The sequence below is a fragment of the Xiphophorus hellerii genome, chromosome 14 (genome assembly GCF_003331165.1).
Source record: "Xiphophorus hellerii strain 12219 chromosome 14, Xiphophorus_hellerii-4.1, whole genome shotgun sequence".
Taxonomy (NCBI): domain Eukaryota; kingdom Metazoa; phylum Chordata; class Actinopteri; order Cyprinodontiformes; family Poeciliidae; genus Xiphophorus; species Xiphophorus hellerii.
This window is the reverse complement of record NC_045685.1, coordinates 25,723,009-25,744,531: the sequence shown is the minus strand read 5'-3', so window position 1 is coordinate 25,744,531 and position 21,523 is coordinate 25,723,009. Positions and strand designations below refer to the sequence as shown.

The 21,523-nt window shown below is 37.9% G+C and overlaps 1 protein-coding gene and 1 pseudogene across 1 annotated transcript; one reads left to right on the top strand and one right to left on the bottom strand.

The window, feature by feature from the left end:
* Window positions 1–4,471: 4,471 nt before the first annotated feature.
* LOC116732414 (acidic leucine-rich nuclear phosphoprotein 32 family member D-like) lies at window positions 4,472–13,101 on the top strand. Its single transcript, XM_032582562.1, has 7 exons — window positions 4,472–4,635; window positions 7,464–7,613; window positions 8,530–8,652; window positions 10,653–10,830; window positions 10,908–10,996; window positions 11,066–11,144; window positions 12,070–13,101. The coding sequence occupies exons 1-7, from the start codon at window positions 4,582–4,584 to the stop codon at window positions 12,147–12,149; spliced, it is 753 nt and encodes a 250-aa protein (XP_032438453.1). The 5' UTR covers window positions 4,472–4,581; the 3' UTR covers window positions 12,150–13,101.
* A 1,783-nt stretch (window positions 13,102–14,884) lies between these two features.
* On the bottom strand, window positions 14,885–19,309 carry LOC116732409 (coronin-2A-like; annotated as a pseudogene).
* Between the last annotated feature and the right edge of the window lie 2,214 nt (window positions 19,310–21,523).

The following is a 21,523-nucleotide window of genomic DNA, read 5'->3' as shown; positions in this document are numbered from 1 at the left end:
CTATCTATCTATCTATCTATCTATCTATCTATCTATCTATCTATCTATCTATCTATCTATCTATCTATCTATCTGCTAGATGGCTAGCTTGCATGCTAGCTCGCTAGCAATCTGTAGATAAGTCTATCTGTTAGCTAGCTAGCTTGCATGCTGGCTAGTGGTCCCTAGCTAACAGTCTATCTATCTATTGGCTACTTAGCTTGCATGCTAGTTAGTTATTTCTAGCTCTAACAGTGTATCTGTTGGCTAACTAGCTTGCATGCTAGTTAGCAATCTCTAGCTAACAGTCCGATGTGCGACACCAAAATAAGACTAATGAACTTTCTCTGCCACATTCTAGCTACTCCTAAACTGTTGCAGGTTTTAGAAGATGGAGGTTTGGAGCACAATGTATGTTCAGTGTTTTTCTTTTTTATTTTATGTTTTTTTATTTTTATTTTCTACCTTTTTTTCATTGCGTGAACTTCTGTGTCTAAAAATCTGATTTTCAGATTCTGTCTGCGGAAGGTTTGTGAGCTGCACGCAACCGAAGCGCTTAATGTTTGCTGTCAAGGATGGCTGTCCAAACACAAAATCAGTAAAAATACGACTAGTGAGACGTCTGTCTCAGCTTTCATTGTGAGCAATTAGCTTATTTTAGAAAGTGCTATACAATTGCTCCGTGGGCAAGCTTTTATCCCACTTAGGTCTAAGCATTCCTATTTAAACTACAAAGTGCTTTATGACTTTTTTATTTTCTGTTAAATGTCTTAATTTATTTCGGCCCTGCTTTTACCTGTTTCTGTTTTCTGTCTTTGCCGATTTGCCCTCTATGGCGACATGTATTCTAACCTCAATGAGGAACTTGTTGTACAGTGTTATTCTCCATGTTCACTATTCACTTACGTGAGTGTCAGACCTCGGCAACTTTACTTGCCTCTTCTTAGTTTTCAGCGTAATGTGTGGACTGAAGGATAAAACGTAGCACTTAAACCAAACCTGGTTTCATCTCAGCCTTTCATCGGTTGGAAGCTAGCAAAAACACTCATCTGGGATGACCTTCAAACTATTTAGGAAAGGAAAAAAGCTGAGCATTGATATTAAAATGCAATGCTTTTTCAGTTTGAGTTTAAATTGAGACTTTTTCATCTGCTTTGGTGTGTTAGTTTTTTTTATGGGGGCATTAAAAGATTTTATTGAATGGAGTTAGCCTCTTTCTGCTTCGACGGCACCAAAACAGACATTTTTCTCCTGTAATTCAATTGCATCATCATGACGTAACTTAGTGCAGCTTTCCATTTACTTCAAAGATAGGAACTGTGAGCCCTGAAAGAGCCAAAGAAGAAAAAGCAAAATGTGCTTTAGCAAGACCCTGACTTGTTTGTGTAAGATCCCAGAAAGGCTTTGCAAAACCCCTTCAACTTTTCTTGTGACATCAGGCAAAGATTTGCAAGATCAAGAGGAGTGATGAAATCCCACAAAAGTTGTATTGGGTAAAGCAAAAGTTAAGAAGGATTAATGCAATTAGTCTTCAGTATGGCCTAGTCACTGCCCAAGTGTTGTTGCAGTTTGTCTACATTGATGAACATTTAAATGAAACTCAAACTTATGATTTATTTGTCTTGTCTCAGGCCTAAACCACATGTAGGTCAATATCTGGTCAAACGAATACATTTTATGTGTTTTTGCCTTTTATCCACACAAAAACTATGTTTAATATCACTAAAATGATTATAAAAACTCCAAACAAAGCGGAGATTTGGGAGAACTATGTATTTAACAAAAAACATCAACAATATATCCACAAACCTCGTTTGACACAGTTCCCAATCGACAGTCTTATTTTAATAACTTTATATTCTAATACACTATTTAAATATAGTTCAACCCATTAATCTGCCCACACAAATGAACCTCCTGGCGCCATGTTTAATTCCTAACAGGAAGTCGTGATTGTTTTTAAACAATCTGATCAGCTGACAGGTTTTAGTTTGGCGTTACACTGCCCCCTATGGGTTTGGCATGCTTAATACAACGCTCAGGGGTGAATTTGTTTGGGTTCAACTGGATGAAAACGTATATGAAACTGATCCTGTGTGTATGACATTATTTTTTTAATAAATGTGGCGTAGAGATTTGTTTATAAAAAGACATGGCCACGTCTTTTTATAAACAACTACTGAATTATTGGAGATTCTGAAACTATTATGGTTTTACCAACACATTTTAACAATTGTATTTATATTTTTTCACATGTTCTGATCATTTTGAGAGCGGGTGATGATCATGAAGTATATTTGTTTCCATGGCTAATGGAGGTGGAAGTCACACATTTCTGATGCAGAGTCTTTCCCTTATCTGTCTCTTGAACCCTCATCTTTTTCAGGAACCCAAAAACCTTTATGGGATCTTAAAAAAAAAAAAACAAGCCAGGATCTCTGAACATGTATGGAATCTCTGAGAACTTTTAAGAAATCTTGCGACCCTTTTTTGGGATCTTACGAAACAAAAAATGTTAGAATCTTCCAAAAGCCATTTGGGATCTCTGGCAAAATATTGGAAAATCTTACAGATGCTGTGAAAATAACTTGGGATTTTGTAAAAGTATGTCTTACAGTACTTTTGGGACTCAGTCTGAGAATAACATCTCAGACCAGATTAACTGGTTTTCAGTAAAAGTCAGATGAGAGTCTGTAATCGTTGTCTTCAGTGACCAGATTGAATGCTAGCAATGCCAACCAACAGCAACAGGTTATTTCTCTCTGCATTTATCTATGACTGTTTTGAAAATAGATACAGTTTTATGTGTGTGTTTTAGCAAATTTTCAACAGTCATAAATGCAGTTGGACAGTTCCATCTGTCACCACATGTCCCGCATGTGGCGGCCATATTGGATCTAAACTGACGTTGCTCAACCTGCTTTCTGAAAATGTTTGCACTATGATTTCTGAGGCATAATAATTTGGCCTTGGTCTGACCTGTGGCTGTGTTACATAATGAAGCTGTACGCCTTGTGGCTGTATTAAAAATGAGATGTAAAAATAAACAGCTCTATGCCTGTGGAACCTGCTGTTCTCTGGTGAGCTACTTGTGTGTATGTAAATATATATACACAACTCATTACTATTTATTTAAGTATTGTACATATTCATTTGGTTATTTATTGATTTATTTATTCCAGAGTCCTGTTTATTCGTCAGGCACCTGTGACATTACTTTGATGGTTGTAATCACTTGGGTTTGTGGTGTAGCGGAGAGGAGGAGGTGGTTATTTTCAGGGTCTGTGGGTGGGGTGGAGAAAGAAACCATAGCTGTGATTCTAACTGTTGCTCTCCTCGTATTGGACAGTGATATACTCTAAGACCACTGTATGTATAACTGCTTGTTGTGAAGATGATCTACAGTGATATGACAATAAAGAACTAAAACCACAATCAAAAGCTGTGTATAATGTGTCTAAGGTTTATTTTATATACAGTCCTCATTCAAAATCTGAATCAAAGAGAAAAAAGTGTTTGTTATAGTGTAAAGATTGATGTGTTTTTTTAATGCTTGTTTTCCAGAACAACTAGCAAAAGCATATGAACTTCAAAAATGTTACATCAGGGTAGATTTTGCTTTTTAGAGTGAATAATGCAAACGAATAAAGCAGCGAGTTAATTGAGACCAGAATGGGTGAAATATGACGCCATGTTAGGGTCATTGTAGAAGAAGGAATAAATTTCCGCCAAAATATCATTGAATTATTCTAGAAAAGACCAAAAAAAAAATAAATTACAACTTTTCAAACTCAGAAACTGACATGTTTGGGTTTTTTTACTGGAAAATGTCTTAGATTCATCTCAAACTTTATGAGTGTTTTTATAAAGTTTAAAAGGTGTGATTATTTTCACTGTAAAATGAATTCCTGTTTGATTTTAATATACAAACATCCACTAGAGACGCTAGAAGTCAATGTTTCCTTCATGTTGCCGTTTCCCTCCGTTTTTATATGTTCAGGTGCTTCAAGAGAAGCCCGGATCTGTTTTGACAAGAATGAAAAATCATGAAACTTATTTTTTAACTGACGCCTTGAAGCAATATTTGTGCTGAAATTTTCTAAAACATCCCATCAACTAGTCATCTAACTCGAGTTACATGTGTTCATTTTGCTGTTTGTCGTTTAAAATATCCAAATTTCTGTTGACACTTGAAAGCAACAACGCCTTGACCCACTTTCACGCACGCTATGTAAACGTTGTGTTACTGTATCGCTTTATGATACAAAAGCAGCGTACTTCCGGAAACTGTTTGCTTTTTCAAAATAAATGTAAAACAATAAACATACTTTGTATATTATTTCATAAATACGACGCTTTTATTTTGCCTATATATGAAACAAACTGATATATATTTCAATTATGAGCTAGAATGTAAAATAAGTAAAGTTAATGGTCAACGCGTCTACTGGACCGTCTCAGACTTTTATTGTTGTAGTCTTCGCTGGAAGTTCTTTGTGCTAGCTGTAGCTAACTTCACTCTGTTTCCGCGTGTTGATGCTGAAGAGAGGATCGTGTAGAAACGAGTGTTTTTGCATCGCAGAGAGTCAGAAGTAGAGGAAAATGGACATGAAGAAGAGGGTTTCTTTAGAGTTGAGGCACCGATCTCCAGCGGAGGTGAGAATCCCGGGTTTTTAACTATTTGACTGCGGTGTGAACTCAACCGGCAGCGGGAGGGGGAGGAGGAGAGGTGGTAAAGCACATGGCAGCTGGATCTGCAGCTTCACCAAACTACAAACTAATTTATTTATCTCTTGAAATCAAAGTTGTTCTAAAATAACAGATAAATTATTATTTTTTTAGGTAAATTTATTTGCTGTTGTTCACTCTACCATGTATCTAATGCGAGTATAAACTTGTGCTGGTGACGCTGAAGTTAGTGTCTGTTTCGAAACTTTAGTAAAGGGTTATTGGGATAATTTTGAGAGTTTGGACTTTGTTGAACTATGGATCAAAATATAAAATCCTTATACTGCTCATACCTGGACTTTATTATTCTAAACTGAATAGTATTTTTCATAAAATTGGTGAATTGTGAAACATTAGTTTTAATGTGAAACTAAAACTAGTGTTTTAATACCCATTTCTTTTCTTTAATATTGCAGTTTAAACTGCAACGATTACACCAGTCTAGCCTGACCTGAATAGTTATACACTGAATATGCATTCTTAAAAACAGACATAAATTAGAGAAATTTATAAGTATCTGTTGTAATTTTGAAAATTTCACAAAATTAAGACAACAAACAGAACAAACGTTTTTAAGAATATTTGTACTGTGTAAATTATCCAGTCAAACTTTAAGTTTTGCAATTATAAACGATGTATGATAATTCCAAATCCTGAACTTGTGAAATACCCCTTTACTATAGCTCTGAATTGGATACCAACTTCAGCCTCATACATCCGTGTTTGTGTCTTGGGCCTAGCTAATATCTGGAACTACATTACTACGCAGCTGTATTTGACTCCGATAATATAAAGTGATGATTACTGCAAATTATTAAAATAGCTTTACATTGTTTTATTTCAATTCATGGAAGTTATTAAATATGTTTATACACCAATAAATATGTGTTGTTTAAATATTACGACGTATTATAATTTAAAGTCGGCAGGAAATGAGTTTTGAATGTTAATCTTTTTACATTAAGTAACATTAAAATAGAAGGTTAAGCTTTAAATATTAATTTTTGAGTTTGCCTACACTGAACTTTGTGCCCTTTGTGTGTATTTGTACATTTTGTTACTTTAATAGCTGCCTGTACCAACGTTGTGTCAGAAAGTAGTCGGAGCCCATGGCTGTAACGTGCCATTAGGGCGCTAACTCTAGCTTGAAGCTAAAGTAGCCTAACGGTAATTCATCGAAATCTGTCCGATGTGTTATTCATGTCAGTTAAAATTCTCAGGTTTAACATTAAACTTAGAAGAACAATATTGTTGTTTTTTTTTTGTTTTTTTTAGCGTTTATGGAGGTTAAATAGAGCAAAGCGACGGTTAGCAGATATGAGACCCACGTGACGCCGCTCGTGCGTCGGGAGTTTACAAACAGAGAGGAGGCTGGGTTCCAATAAAGACCTGGTGAGGACCCGCTCCGGTTCTACAGCTGATCAGGACCCGCTCCGGTTCTACAGCTGATTAGGACCCGCTCCGGTTCTACAGCTGATTAGGACCCGCTCCGGTTCTACAGCTGATCAGGACCCGCTCCAATTCTAAAACTGATCAGCACCCGTTCCAATTCTAAAACTGATCAGCACCTGTTCCAAATCAGGACCCGTTCCAATTCTAAAACTGATCAGCATCCGTTCCAATTCTAAAACTACCCAGGATTCCCTTATATTTATAAAACTGCTAACTGATCCCTTTTATTTTATAAAACTACTCTGTTCCAGTATCAAATTGATGAGGGGTGTTTTCCATTTAGATTGAAGTGAAATATATTTTATAACCATTACAGACTCATTTTCATCCGGCAGGTTAAGTTAGCTGTAGCTTGGTCCACAGGGCAACCAATGATAGGTGTGTAAATCATTAATTAGCAAGTAGCTAGCATGTCTAGAACGTGGGGGGTAAGTGATTGATGTATCAGGGAGTTACCAAGGTATCAAACAGTCGTTGAAAAAAGATGGATGTTCTCCTTTTCAAATTAAAGCCCTGGAATTAAAATGCATCCCTGTTGAGTTGCAGAGCTTTACATGTGAATAAAAACCCTCCACACCTGAAGATAAAGTCCTGCTGAGTGATCAGATCACTCTTTACATGATAATAAAACGCACAAAGAAGCACACTCTCGCTGCTAAATTGTTGTGGGCTGGACACACACACAAGACCTCAGCAGGTCTGCTGGTGTTTCTGTAGTTTTTAGGAGCTTTAATTACTTTATTATTTAGGCATCAACATGGCTGGGATTCACTTAAAAAGCTCAGGTTGAGCTATGCTAAAGATTTTTACCAATAGCTTGCTAGTTATTATTGTGGGCATGTTGTTCTTTTTATAGAGATTATATGTGTTTTGCATGCGTTGGTGTGTAACCCGTTTATCACAGTGGACTTAGCTTTTAAAAACATAATTTAAATAGTCACCTGATGTCCACTGATAAATTTATGAGAAAATCTGATGTATATAATCATTCTGATACTGGAATTATTTTGAATCCTACTGTTGTTATAGAAATGTTCAATTTTGTTCCTCCACTAAAATATTACAATAATTTCATACCTTAGTTTTAGCTGGAAGCTTCTGCAACTGCCTGATCATCTGTTGCGCCCTCTGGTGGCCACTTCAATCACGTCAGCTCCTTATAAATCATAAAATATTTTTTAAAACTTGAGCTTATAAAATAAAAACTTTACAATAGAGATCATTATTACTGTAAACTAGGGAAATAAATGCGTAACTGTAACATGTAACGAAAAGAGATGGTTTGGTTCTGATGATGCGTTCAGGTGCAGGAGCTGGTCCTGGACAACTGCCGCTCCAGTGAGGGGAAGATCGAAGGAATCACAGAGGAGTTCTCCAACCTGGAGCTGCTCAGCCTCATCAACGTCGGCCTGACCAGCGTAGCGGACATCCCCAAACTGGACAAGCTCAAAAAGGTGAAGTCTATTCAGAATCCTCTGGCAACAATAAGCTGATGTTTCTGCAGAGTGTAACTTTTATAAATGCTGAAACTGTCACTGTACCGTAACATGAGACAGATGATCTGTGGAAAAAAAAGCGAGCTCCTCCATCTTCACCTAGTGCTTACTGGAAACAACCTATCAGAGCCAGGAGGCGGGTCTTAGTGCTGTCAATCACTCATACTCTCTGTTACGCTGCAGCTAGCAGTGAATGTTGTGAATGCTAATGCTAGTTAGCAGTCATCAGTGATTTCATAAATCTAAAAAAAATCTAAAATTTTCTTTTCAAGTTTGAAAAGTAAAAAAGTTGCTAGAAAAAATCTGGTTTCTGGATAAAATGTGAACATTTCTGAGTTCAAAATTTCTATTTTTGAACATTTTTGACTTTTGAAACATTTTGTAAGGTTTTTTTTTAATCTAAACAAAATTCTAGAAAAAACTTAAAATTCTTAGTTTAAAAAGTCACAAATTTTGTAGAAAAAAAATTCTGAGATTAATTTTAAATATTTTTGAAAAAAAACCCCTCAAATTATGGACTAGAAAACAAGAGTGAACAGAACCGAACCGTAACGGTTAGTTGTTTCTCTGCCAACTGCACATTTAGTGGCGAGTACACAAGGTTGATTGACAGCACCAAGCCCCTCTTTCTGGTTTTGATTGGTTTGTTTTCGTGTGTTTCTTCTGATAATAACCCAGAGAGGAGCTGGAGGAGATAAATTCTTTTCACAGATTCTCATAAACATGTTTTTATAAAAGCTACATGCTGCAGTTTTAAATGAGCTGTTGATCTATGAGATTTGTTGTGATGTTGAGAACATTTAGACTTTTTACTACTGCAGAGTCGCTTTAAATCCCACTAAATGTTTAATTTTACTCCCCTCTGTGTCTGTAGTTGGAGTTGAGTGATAACAGGATATCAGGCGGTCTGGAGGTTCTGGCAGAGCGGCTCGTCAATCTGACGCACCTCAACTTGAGCGGCAACAAGTTCAAAGACATCAGTACGCTGGAGCCGCTGGTAGGTCAGAAATGAGACGCTAACACTTCCAGTTTGGTTGTTTACCGACAGACATGATGCCTGCTGGCTGTGTTAGCTTACAGTCGACCTTCAAACTGGAATATTGAAGCATTCTGACGTAACGACTTAAACATATAATCTGACTTTTTTAGGTTGTCTCACTTTCTTTTCTAAGAAAAGAAATTACAAATGACAGAAAGTACTTTCAAATCCCTTTTGTGACTTGTATTAGGGGCAGGCTGCAATTATTTTTAATTGTTTAATTACGGAATATAGTCATAATATTAGCTGAATGAAGACACAATCTAGCCTTTTGTTTTCAGTGTCTGGATTGACATGACGCCGGCTCCGCCCCCATTCTGACAAAGAGCAATCCTCCCCCAATCATTCCAGGGCACTTGTCAGGAACTGACCAATCAGTGTTCCAAGTACACGTAGAGTATCTATCATAGAAAACATGCTGGGGTCAGAGAGATTTTGAGGAAAATAACAGATAATAATGGTCCAAGTTGTCGGTGGGTAATATGCGATTCCGACAGCCGTTACCCAGAACATAGAGGGCGATACAATTCATTACGTTTCCAAAATCAAAAAGGAGTCTGGAATAACGCAAGAAATGGATGATGGACTGCAGCCCACCTCACCTCCAGTTGAACGAAACTGATGGCCGGAAACTTTGTAACCGGTAGTAAACATCCCAGTTTTTGACATAACGACACTTACTGATAGCTCCGTGCTAACGACTCACGGCTCCGTGCTAACGACTTAACGACTCACGGCTCTGTGCTAACGACTCACTGCATCAAATAAACTCAGTTAAATTAAAATAACAATGCTAAACATCTATTCATTTCCAGATCAATGAGTGAAGGTAGTTGTCCTGGATTTTATGCGTGTAGATTCCAACAGTAGCTCTATGGCAGCATGAAAACAGACTGCAGTAACTGCTATACTGGCATTTAAACATCGTTTCATGCTACTGTTTATTTCTAAGGATTTTCCTGAAGGCAGATTTTCAGAAGCCGGCTTTATTTTAGTGATTGCTCACCCATTTTGTACGTGCAAAGTGCGTCCCACAGCGTTCATACTTACATCTAACCAGACTTTTTTGGCCCTCATTTTTCCTCTTGATTTTTATTGTTGATTTCTGCATTATTTCCCGCTAATAACCTTACAGACCTGACGTAGGACTAGTTACAGAATTTTCTTGCCTGCTGTCTTTGCCTCAGTGTTGGTTTATAAGGCAAAAATGACTCAATAAATGTCTGGGGGTAACGCATTGAGGTCCATTAGTCTGCCTTAATAACGGTGTGTTTGTCGGAGGACAGCTCTACTTCTGCTGGGGGGCGGAGCCAGCGTCATGTCGACTGCAGCCAAACTGGTTTTTACATCAATTTTTAAGCATTTATGAGGCAAACTTGAATCTGTTGCTGCACAAGCTATTCAGAAGGTGTTGCTAGGTAACCAAAGTTGGGGGAGGGAGGTCTTGAAATTGCTTGTTACGTAGCAGGTTGTTGCTAGGCAACCAAAGAGTGAGTGAGTTAGTTTATTCCACCAACTTTTTCAATTCAATTCAAAAATACTTTAAATTAATTAGTAATTTCTTAGCGAGCTCTGAAAGGTTCAGTAGCTAAAGTCTTTCCAATGCCTACATCTCCCAGAATGCTCTGCGTTTCTGGATCAGTTATTTAATACTCTGAGATGCGTTTTCTATTGATATGAATCACGTTCTGATATCAATGTTGTTGTTGATTTATTGTCCAGCCTTAGCCCTGCCCTAATATTTAAAACAAGATGGCCGCCCTGGCCGTACTGACAAAACGGTGGATTTTCCAAAAATGTAATTTTCAAAAGCCAAAAATGTGATGATTAATTTATGGGCTAGCCCTTTACTGACAGCCGAGTTGGTGAGTAGTTGTGAAGCGGAGGGAACCGGTTCTGTTCCTGGTTCTGCTCCGGTCCAGGCGGCTGAACATTTTTGGGGTTTTTTGCCGCTGCAGAAGAAACTTCCTCAGCTGAAGAGTTTGGACCTGTTCAACTGCGAGGTGACCAACCTGGGCGACTACCGGGACTCCATCTTCTCGCTGCTGCCTCAGCTCACCTACCTGGACGGCTACGACGCTGACGACTGCGAGGCGTCCGACTCGGACGGCGAGGCCGACGCCGTCGATGATGAAGGTCTGTGCGGCGCCGCCAAAGCTCAACAAACGGTTCGCCGTGTTTGACGTTAATCTGAACCTTCTGCGCCCAACCAGGAGAGTCGGAGGAGTTCTGGGAGGAGGAAGAGGACGATGAAGAAGATGTGGTGGCGGAAGAGGACGACGACGACAGCGGTGATGATGAGGTTAGCTTCCTGCTTCATCTCATCTTCATCAAGTTGGTCATCATATTAACATGCTGGTGTTTCTGGCAGGAGGGGGGGGTGAACGGAGAGGTGGACAGCGAGGAAGATGACGAGGATGATGATGAAGAGGATGACGAGGAAGATGAAGGTGAGTAGCCGAGCTCTTCTTCTGGTTTAACCTCCAGTCTGAGATAAAAACATGATTTTCTTTTTGAAACGCCTTAAATAACTTTTCAAACCATGGAAAGGTTGAAATATTCAACCCTCTTCAGTAATGCACCTAAATAAAATACATCCTGGTGGAATTATTTACAGAGGTTTTTTTTTTTTTTAATTATCTTTAAGGCCTTAAAATGTCTTAAATTCATTACACAAAATGTTAGCCTTAAATACGATAGTCACAGGTCTTACATTTTATTGTGGCAGGAATATTTAATCTTCTATGTAGTTTGTTTTTTTTCTTTGAAGGACTTTTTTGTCAGGAAAATTGCGTTCTGTAGTTTGAGGCGGTTGCTAACTAGCTGCTAATGTACCTGTGCTAGCTAGCTTTTTTTTTGCATTTATTATGGATGCAAATTGCTAAGTTTCTGCTGCCAACCCATAGTCGCACCCAATCATCTCCTAGATTTATATTTTTCAGTCTTAAATTTTATTCAAACTGGCATTAAAAGGTCTTAAATTCATGTATCTATGATTAAGGCCTTAAAATGTCTAAAATTAATTTTAAAAATGTAAGCTGGCCTTATATGCATTAGTCACTGGTATTAAATTTTGTTGTGGCATAAATATTTAATATCATATGTAGTTATGTGTTTTTCTTGTGGTTCTTTTCTGTCAGGCAAAAATTTGAGTTGCACACAAACATCTTCATTGTGTTTACTAGCTGCTAATATGTTCCTGCTAGCTGGCTAGCTAGCTAGCTTCTATGCATTTGAAAAAAGAAATTTCAAACTTCACTTTTATTCAAACTGGCATTAAAGTTCTTGAAAGTTTTAAATTTGACTTTCTGAAACCTGCAGATGCCCTGAATTAGTAAACAGTGAAGTTCAACGGGTAACTTGTTTCGTCCACAGACGAGAATTCGTCTCCGGTAAAGGGACAGAAGAGGAAGAGAGACCAGGAAGACGAAGAGGATGAAGATGATGATGAGTGAACCCTCCCAGTTTCCCATCAGCCAACACCAGCTCTGCTTCCACTCCCACTGGGCTGCATCCCATCCGTTAATCCTCCAAAACCAAAATAACTTTCTCCTCCATGCTTCACGTTTATCTTTTATCAACAATCCGCTCAACTCCTCAGATTCTTCCTACGTTTTTTTGTAGATTTCTTATAAACTCAGGAATAAAATGTAAAAACAAAAAGTTAGAAGACATTTATAAACATTTTCTTTCCTCTTAAAATATGGGATTTCTTCCCTTTTATTATTTTTTGTCATATTTATACAATCGTCACTTTTTCAGGAGCTCAAGGTGGAAAATGACCAGATTTAATTTTTACCAGTTTAATTTCTTTCTCTGAATACATCCGATTATATTTTACCAAGTTTGTAATATCTTCACAGAAAACACAAAATCTAATATTTTCCTCTTCAAAACATCTGCAGCCATAAAATAAAGCGTCAGTTGATTTAACGTTTCGTTGGTCGATTCCATCAGAAGCGTTTGTGTGGTGATGTAAAATAATAATATGTGAAATGATTAAATTCAGGTCGGTGGATGCAGGTTTTCGTATTTTTGAGGTTTGATTCTCGTTTTTTTTCCCCCCCCCTTTGACCTTTGACCCGATCTGTCGTCCCGGTTCCCCGCAGCCAGCTGCGCTCAGGGCAAACTGTGTTGTTTTGTTTGTGTTTTTTTGCCAGCAGAGCTTTTTAAAAAATCTATTTTTTCAGAGAAAGTTTTGTTTACTTTTGTATGGCTGCCTCGAGGCGCCGTCTCTCTCTCTCTCTGTCTTTCTCTCCGTCTGCCTCGGCGTTCGTTTCCAGAGAGATCCGTCACTGTCGCAGCGAAGCCATGAGGTCGTTTGCTTGTTTTATTTTTATTACTTTCTGTAAGTTAAAAATGAGAAATCATACAAAAGGACTCTGTAAATAAAATCTTAACATTTTCCTTCTGGTGTCTCTTCATGTCTTCATTCTGAATTTGCACGAAAATGTTCCTAATAAAAAATGTTTTTGTTAAACTTTTCTTGGTAAATTTCTACATAAAAAGTTGTAAGTTGTAGAGAAACAGAAATTTACCCCCAAAATTCTAAATTTCTTAAATTAATCTAAAAGAAATTCTAGAAAAAACTCTAAACTGTCAAAAGTTAAAAATTTGTCATGTTGTGAAAATCTTAAAGTTTGAGATTTTTGAGTTTTTAAGCTCAGAAATGTCCTTTTTTCTAGAAAAATACAACTGAAGAATCTGAATTAATGAGTTACAACATTTAATTTCCCTTTGGGATCAATAAAATATCTTATTTTTCTATTTGAAATGACTCTCATATGCATGTCGTATATATTATAAGAAGTTACAAAATAAATTTTCTGTAACTTCTAGTTATGACGTTTGTCCACAAGGGGGCAACAAATCAACATTTTAGGACGAAATTAATTTATTTCTCTCGACAATCTGTTAGTTCGGCCTGGGGCTGAACGATATGGGTTAAAAATTAATCTGTAAATTATTTTTTTTTCATATTAAGTTCAGTTTTATTAGATCTTTTTCTTCTCTAACTTTTCCTAAAAAGAAATGACATATTACAGAAAATAAGTTTTTAAAAGTCGCCTTTATTTGAATCATTTCTTCTGGTAATTGACTTGAATTCAAAGTCCAACTAAATACAAGCTGTAAAAGCGAAATGGTTGACTTTTAAATATTTAATCGTTATGAATGCAAAATTTGATTTGATTAAGCTGGTTTATGAAGTTTAACCTCCACAACATTTAGCAGTTTATAATTATTTAGGATCTACATCAATTTTATGATGTTTTATAACATCATTTGCTTTTACTGTCAGTCAAAATTATCTATACTATTGGATGCTGAACAGTTTATCCCAATAAAACTAATAATTTTCATTTCATTGCATGAAATGTCACAAACAAAAATAAAGTAGTTCAATATCTGACAGTTTTATGCATTTCTTGTTTTTTTCAGAGAATTTTCCCAGATTGAATCATTTCTCTCAGGTGAACTTCATCTTCCACTGATTATTGTTTACAGTTGCTCAGCTTTACTCAAAGATTGTTTCTAATGTTTACTGTAAATAACTTTGTACTTTGCACAATGCTGTGAAATTGTTGGAAATTTTCAGGATTTGGCACCAAGATGTGACTTTGCTGCATTAGAAAACACTTCCAGAGTGAAGAGTCGCCAGTTTATAACATTTAGTACAAACAAATACTGATGTTTTCTGTCTATTCATTTCATTTAATTATCAAGTTTTAATCTTATTTTCACAATTTTTATGCATATAAATTAAACAGTTCTTTGTTTCTGGAGCAAAAGTGAAACAGCTTCCATGTTGCTGAGGTCAGTGTGAATAAATGTGATTGGGTCAGAAGGTCGCCCTCAGGTTGCTCCTGTTCTTTATGTCCACCTCCAGTTTAGCGATTCTCACCTGCAGGATGGAAACAACCAGTCAGAATCATTTCATACAGTTTTTTAAATTATTTTAATTTTTTTTAAGTGCCTAAACTTTGTGTAGATCACTGCTGGACCTATAAAAAAGCTTCTTGTGATTACTCAGATCATCAAAGATCAATTATTAATAAATGATTAATAAATTCATACAATGAGTTTGCCTTCAAATATTTTTGACCAAGAAAAATGCACATTTCCTTAACCTGTCAAACAAAATGCAGACAAACTTCCACATGTTAAAGTGAAAAGTCATTTTTTTCATCCGTCATTTATAAACTATAAAACCATTTTCTGTTTTTGAACCGACCTCTTTCTGATGCAGCTCCTCCTTCAAGCCTCTGATCTCGTCTTGTTGTTTGTAAAATGCCTGCAGGAGCTGAAGCAGAAAGTCTGTCTGTGAGTTTATTCTGAGAGTTTAAGGAATGTTGTCTTTAATTATGGATCTGTGGTTCTGTTGGACCTCGCTCTCGGTTGTCGGCGGCGGTTTCTCGGCCGGTTCGCGGCAGTGAGGCGTGCAGCGGTACGACCACAGCGGACTCTCCGTCTCATCCGGCTGCCAGCCCGACAGATCGCTCAGCTCTCTGGGGTATTTGGCGTCCTGATAGGCCAGCTGCTCCTCCAGGAAAGCCTGAAAACAATAAAACATTTAAACCAAACCAAGTGGAGACGTTTACACAACCAGAAAGTAAAGTCATCCCAATTGTTTTTTTTATCAATTAATCAGATATTTGGGTTCTTAAAGGTTACATTTTTTGAAAATTTGGATTTTTCCCTTTGGTTTCCATAGTTCAGACTGATGTGAGCGCTACCCGGCGGCCATCTTGTTTTGATGATACTCCGTCTTGCATCTCTCAGTGTTTTGTGACTAAACGTATCAGCGTACCTTTTCCATAAAGTCCAGGTTTGTGTTTGTCTGGAACCTGACGGCGCTCAGCTGCCTCAACTGGCTTTTATCCGCAGGAATTTCAGCGTACGGGTTTTCCACATGAGCCTCCGGCCTCAAGGACATCAGCACCGGGCCTGAAGAGGAGAAGAGATCCCCGCTGACATGACCCTAACCCTAACCATCTGTAACCAGTAACCAGGGTTACATACCCCTGTTGATGCCCAGCAGCCACTCCTGAGCCGTTAAAGCTGCCTGGTTTCCAGCTGTCATTGGATACAAATCCTCGTGGAAAACCTCAGACTGGAACAGAAAACCTCACCTGATCGGCTGCTATCACCAATAATAACGAAACAACAATGATCGATACCTGTTTCCGTGGTATGATCATCGACAGAGGCTCTAGCAGGTCTTTGACGGTAATCAGCCGATAAAAGCGGAAAATCTCACACGCGCTCACGTCCAGGCCGCGTTTCGGCATCACACCTGAAATCACAACACAAATATGAAATGTTTCAAAAACAGATTTAATCTGAACTCTTTCCATTATTAGCTGCCACTCCTTGTTACTTTTCAGAATGTGTCCAAAGTTTGGGCTGGGGGCCATTTGTGGCCCTTGAAATGACTTTAAAGCTAACGCTAAACCAAAGTTAGTTAGCATTGAATTGGTTAGCATGAGTCCTGAATATTCACTCATTGTTTAGTGTTTCACAATCCATTATGACATTGTTTCTGGTTTGTATCCTGGTTCCTTTTAGCAGATCAAACTCATTTTCGGGATGTTTGTCCCCAACTCTTACTTCCACTATATTCAGAATCTATGTAGCTTCTTTATTATCAGCACTTTCTCAAAGCGAACTTGTTTTCTCCATTTTAAGTGATTTGCTGTTTTGAGTGTGATAATCCGACCCAGTCCTTTCTGTGGCAGCAGAGATCTGTACTCCATCAGGAAGCTGATGTAGGGTTTCTCAGAGCTCAGCTCGTAGTATCTGATGTTCCCGTCCCCCTAAAACACAACAACAACATTCATGCCGAACCTCATTGCTGCTGTTTTTAATACTAAAGTATTTAGAGGCAAATACTACAATCAGGAACCAATCAGAAGTACTTCTGATTACCAATTTAGACCAAAAACCTTGTAAACATCACAGGAATTACACTGAACCAAAGATGGGTAAATAATACTTTACTGAACTTGGAAAACATTTTAGTGTTCAGACCCAACATGTTACATTAATTATTCTGGATTTAATTAGCATTTTTAAAACCTTTCCAGCCAAGTAGAGCATCTGTGTGTCAGGGTCGTAGAACGGGAAGAGAACTCCTGCAGATCCGTCCAGATCTTCTTCATACAGAGGCTCTGATAAATCATCCTGCACACAGGAAAGATGTTTTAGGTTTAAACAGCTGGAAACACAACGGCAAAAGGACCTATTAAGGGATAATTTACTTCCTGTTTTGGACTGAATCTTGCATATGAATTACAAACGGGTTCATTTTCTAGTTACAGCCTGACTGGGGGTTCATTCGTTTTAATCGAAGGTCATTTTATTTATATATCACATTTTCAGCAACAAGGCAGTTCAGAGTGCGTTACATGAATTAAAAGGAAATGCAAACAAAACAACAAACCAAAGGAAAGAGCAAAAGAAACTAGAGTATATAAACTAGATCCTCCTGATCTAGATTGCTAGGTAGGTGTAAATACTCCATTCCTGTTCAGAGTTGCTGGATTCTAAGTTTGTTCTGGGTTGCTAAATAAGTAAGTAAGTATTCTCTGGACTTTCTAAGTATGCTCTAAATTTGTAAAAGTAATGAGTACTCCACAGTTTCTAAGGAATGATAAAAACAAAGTGTTGTTGTTCTGGAAGATTTTGTTCTGGATTCCAGTTTGTTTGGGAAGGTTGGCCAAAGAGTGAATCTGGTCCGCCTACAAACCTCAGTCTCGGTTCGGTTGAAGTGAACTCTTTGAATGCATATGAACGCATGAAAAACAGGAAGTGGACTACAGCGCAGGGCATTCTGGGTAAATTCAACCAAAACAAACACGCTAGGCTAGCGCTAGCGGGGGAAATGACTCGTGGTCTTTAACAGAAGACAAGAAAAATCCTCCAACCGCTAAAATCTGAGTTACTCCATTCTTGTTTACATTTTGCAAAGAGGGAAGTTGCGCTCAGGTTCTTCTTCAGAGGTTTTCAAACTGTTTCCTTCAGTGGTTCTTGGTGCAGCGCCCCCACAGGCGAGGAGGGGAAAAGGTTTTTCAAAAGGTTTGGCTGGTTTGACTCAGTGCGTTGTGAAAGTGAACTCCAGCAGCTGAAAATGTAAAAAATGTTGCAGTTTTGGTCTCCAGCTGAACCCTAAACTAATTCTAGCTGCTGGTTTTAGAATAAAGTCTTACTGGGTCCCAGAGGAGGATCTGTCTGTGGTTCCAGGGCGAGCTTCCAGTGGACAGGAGCATCTTCAGCCCTCTGATGTATAAAACCTTGTTAGCCCTGTGCGTCTTGTTGCTGGAAACCTGTAAAACCAAATAGTAACATGACTACCAGTCCCACCAATCGATATACAATCCAACAGGAAACACTAAAAAAACAACCTGTAGGATCTTCCCGGTCCGCGGCTCCAGAACCCGAATCCGCCTGTCTTTAGATGTGACCGCCAGTCTGCTGCCGTCGATGTTGAAGCTGACGGAAAGCAGCAGCGCCTCGGATGGGTAGCGATGGTGGACGGGCATCAGGACCACTCGGACCGGGTGTCTGATCACAGAACCGGAATGGGACACATCCCAGAGGAGAACCTGGAGAAGGTTTCAATAAAAAGTTTGTGAACAAACTTAATTTTTGATTTTAATTGTGTTTTTTATTTAATGGAAACACTGCAGTTGTGAAATTGTTTTTTTCATCTTCAGCGGAATATAAGCGACGTTTTATTAAGTATTATTTGTACTTTTATCCGTAGAGGAATGTCACTGACTAAAGAGGCGGCTGACCTTGTAGTCGTAGCCCGAGCTAAGCAGCAGGTTCTCAGCAGTTGGATGCCACTCAATGATAGCCACCCTCCTGCTGTGACCCGTCAGAGTCTTCCTGGCCTTGGTCAGGTTCTGTTGGACCCCACAAACTGGAATATCCCAAATCTTCACCTGCGTTCAGACGCATAATCATGGTTTTATCCTCTATGATGTAATTTCTAGTAACGTTGACCTGACCTTGATTTTAGGTCTAACCATAAAATAAAGTCTGAACCAAAGAAAACCTTTGGAAAAAGAACCTTTGAATGTGAATAAACAGAGTAAAACATGGCTGCTTACAGTGCAGTCTTCAGAGCACGAGGCGATGCAATAATCGTTAAATGGATTCCATTTGACGTCCAGGACTCGGCCGCTGTGACCACAAACCCTCGGACAGTGAGGGTCTACTCTCCCCAACTGGAAGACATTTTACTTTGCTAAATTAAACTAATTATTTAAACATTTCTAACCAAAAGTTCAGTTTGTTTAGTTTTCTTTGGACAGTAGACAGACAAAAGGTCTTCAAGGCCTTGTCAGTTTAATAAGTAGCAGTAAAATTATTGTTGTGTTGGTTGAAAGTAACCCGAGTTTGACCTACATACACAATGAATGGGCAGGACTAGGAAGGCCCCGCCCCCGGCGCACTCCGTCACCACGGCGATGAAGCAGGGATTGGCTGAGCAGTAGTGGTTGTCATGGACGCTTCTTGTGATTGGCACTCCGTCGTAGCTGTGCTCCTTGGTCGCTGGCTTCCCGAAGACGTAACGAAACTTTGAGCATCGGAAAGACGAGCGCCACGACATCTGGAGGACAGGAAGTGACAGAACAGGAAGTGACAGAACAGGAAGTGACAGAACAGGAAGTTTAGAGAGTTTCACACCAACTACAGAGCGGACCCTTAAAGGGGCAGTATGATGTGTTTTCCAGGCACATAGTGCCATTTTATAGCACAATTTCTCTTTAAGTCTTTAGAAAAATGGAGCTGCGCCTCGAAGGCGGAGCTAGGTCCTCCCAGGCGTTTTGTACAACTAAATGGTTGCCATGGAGATGAAAAGATTTCTCAGACATGCGTGAAAGAATCCAGTTTTGTTTTTGATGAGGAAATAACATCATAACATGATTTAAAACTAAAAAAAAATGTTGATTTTACATAATACACTGCAAAAATACTAAACCTTACTAAGTACTTGTCTAGTTTCCAGGGCAAATATTTTGAAATAAGACAAAATTAGGATCTTGGTTTAAGGCAATAATTCCTTAATACAGATAATAAAATTAAAAGATTACTTCTACTAGCAACTAGTGTAACTTGTTTCCCGTACTACAAGCAACATAAATTCTCTCCCAGTTGGAATTTCTTCTTCTGGAAAGATTGTTTTGAAATCTGAAGTTGGAATTTGGACATTTTAATTTCGGAATAAAAATTAAATTATAAAGTTGTTTTTCCTGATTTAATGACGGTTTGCAGTTTTTGTTTTTCTCACCAGATTCTCTTTGACGTTGTTTCATTATCACAGCCATTCTGTAATTTCCTCCTATATTATTACTAGAATTATAACTTTATTATTATTTTTCTCTTCATTAGTAGTGTTGTTGTTCATTTTATTATGATTAATAATAAAATTAAAGACTTCTGTATTGTTTTTCCCTTCATTTTATTCTTATTCTTCCTTCCTGTACCATATAAAAAAACCTCCCAGGTTCTTATTTGTTCTTATTATTTTCTACATCTTCCTTAGTTTACTTGTTTTACCTGCAGTTTATGGAAATAAAACGTTGTTTTTTAATCTCATTTTCCTCCCATTTTGAGGCTCAGTAAAATCCCAGAACCTTGCCCTGCCAAACTCAGCAGCGTTATTATCGGTCCTGATCAATAATGCATCCAGCCGCAGTTATAGGTTCTCATAATTGTATAAATAATAAATCAGCTTCTTTCACGCTTCATGGTTTTAATCGCACCATCAGTTCACCTCGCAAATTGAAAACCTTTTGTACAAAACGTTTTTAAATATTTATGCTACATCCCGTCTTTTTGCTGAGACCAACGTCTGCTGACCTTTGACTTTTGCTGCTAAAGATCAGCTGGCTGGGCAGAGAAAATGTAATAACTGGTAAAAATGTTTATAAAACAGGAAAAAAGACAATAATGACACAAAGTTATTTAAAGTTACAAACTTTCTCTGACATAAAAGATGAATAAAGTCTCACCTTGAGTTGGTTGAAGGTTCCTGCTGCTCTTCCTCCAAACAAACATGAGTTTAAGTTGGTGAAACGTTTTATTCTGGATCTAAATATAGACCAACCTGACCTCTTACTGGAGGCTCCTCTCTTCTTCTTCTTCTTCTTCTTCTTCTTCTTCTTCTTCTTCTTCTGATCCATGACGCCTGGCCTCTGCTTCCTCATTAGCCGAGCCGTTTATGCTCGGCTGCTCGGCGACAAACACCCGGCTACAATCTGATACGACTACAGCCGCACACACACACACATATCAAACACACACACACGCCCACACACACACACACACACACACACACACACAAAGACCTTAATGACGCCTGTCAGGGTGAACCTGTGGGAGACAAACAAATTTCTGTGAAATAATTTAAATTTTCGGTGAATCTGATCTGATTTCGCTGCGTTATAAAACAATTTATTCTTTACCGTCCTTCATTGGAGACATTTTAGTTTTTCACAGGTTTTCTCGTTATGCTGAACTTTGATTAGGACATTAAAGTATCTTGACAAAACAAAACGTTGTGTTGTGTTTTTTAAAATTCAATATATATGCTTTTTTTTTTTTTAAATAAAAAGTCATCAGTTGCACATCCTGAACAATGTTTCTGGTCCAATAACTGCACAGTATTGTTTTTGTACAGTACATTATTATTATTATTATTATTATTATTATTATTATTATTATTATTATTATTATTATTGTTAATCTGTTTTTGTTACATATTTTCTAACACTTTTACAACTTATTTGTCAACTTATTAGTTACTGAAATGATTAGTAAA

Bases quoted from the DNA above. Each gene is read 5' to 3' on its own strand.
- LOC116732414 (XM_032582562.1), top strand. From the start codon at position 4,582: ATGGACATGAAGAAGAGGGTTTCTTTAGAGTTGAGGCACCGATCTCCA. The intron at 10,831-10,907 runs GTCTGTGCGGCG...GCGCCCAACCAG, and splicing joins CGACGCCGTCGATGATGAAG to GAGAGTCGGAGGAGTTCTGG. The intron at 11,145-12,069 runs GTGAGTAGCCGA...TTTCGTCCACAG, and splicing joins GGATGACGAGGAAGATGAAG to ACGAGAATTCGTCTCCGGTA.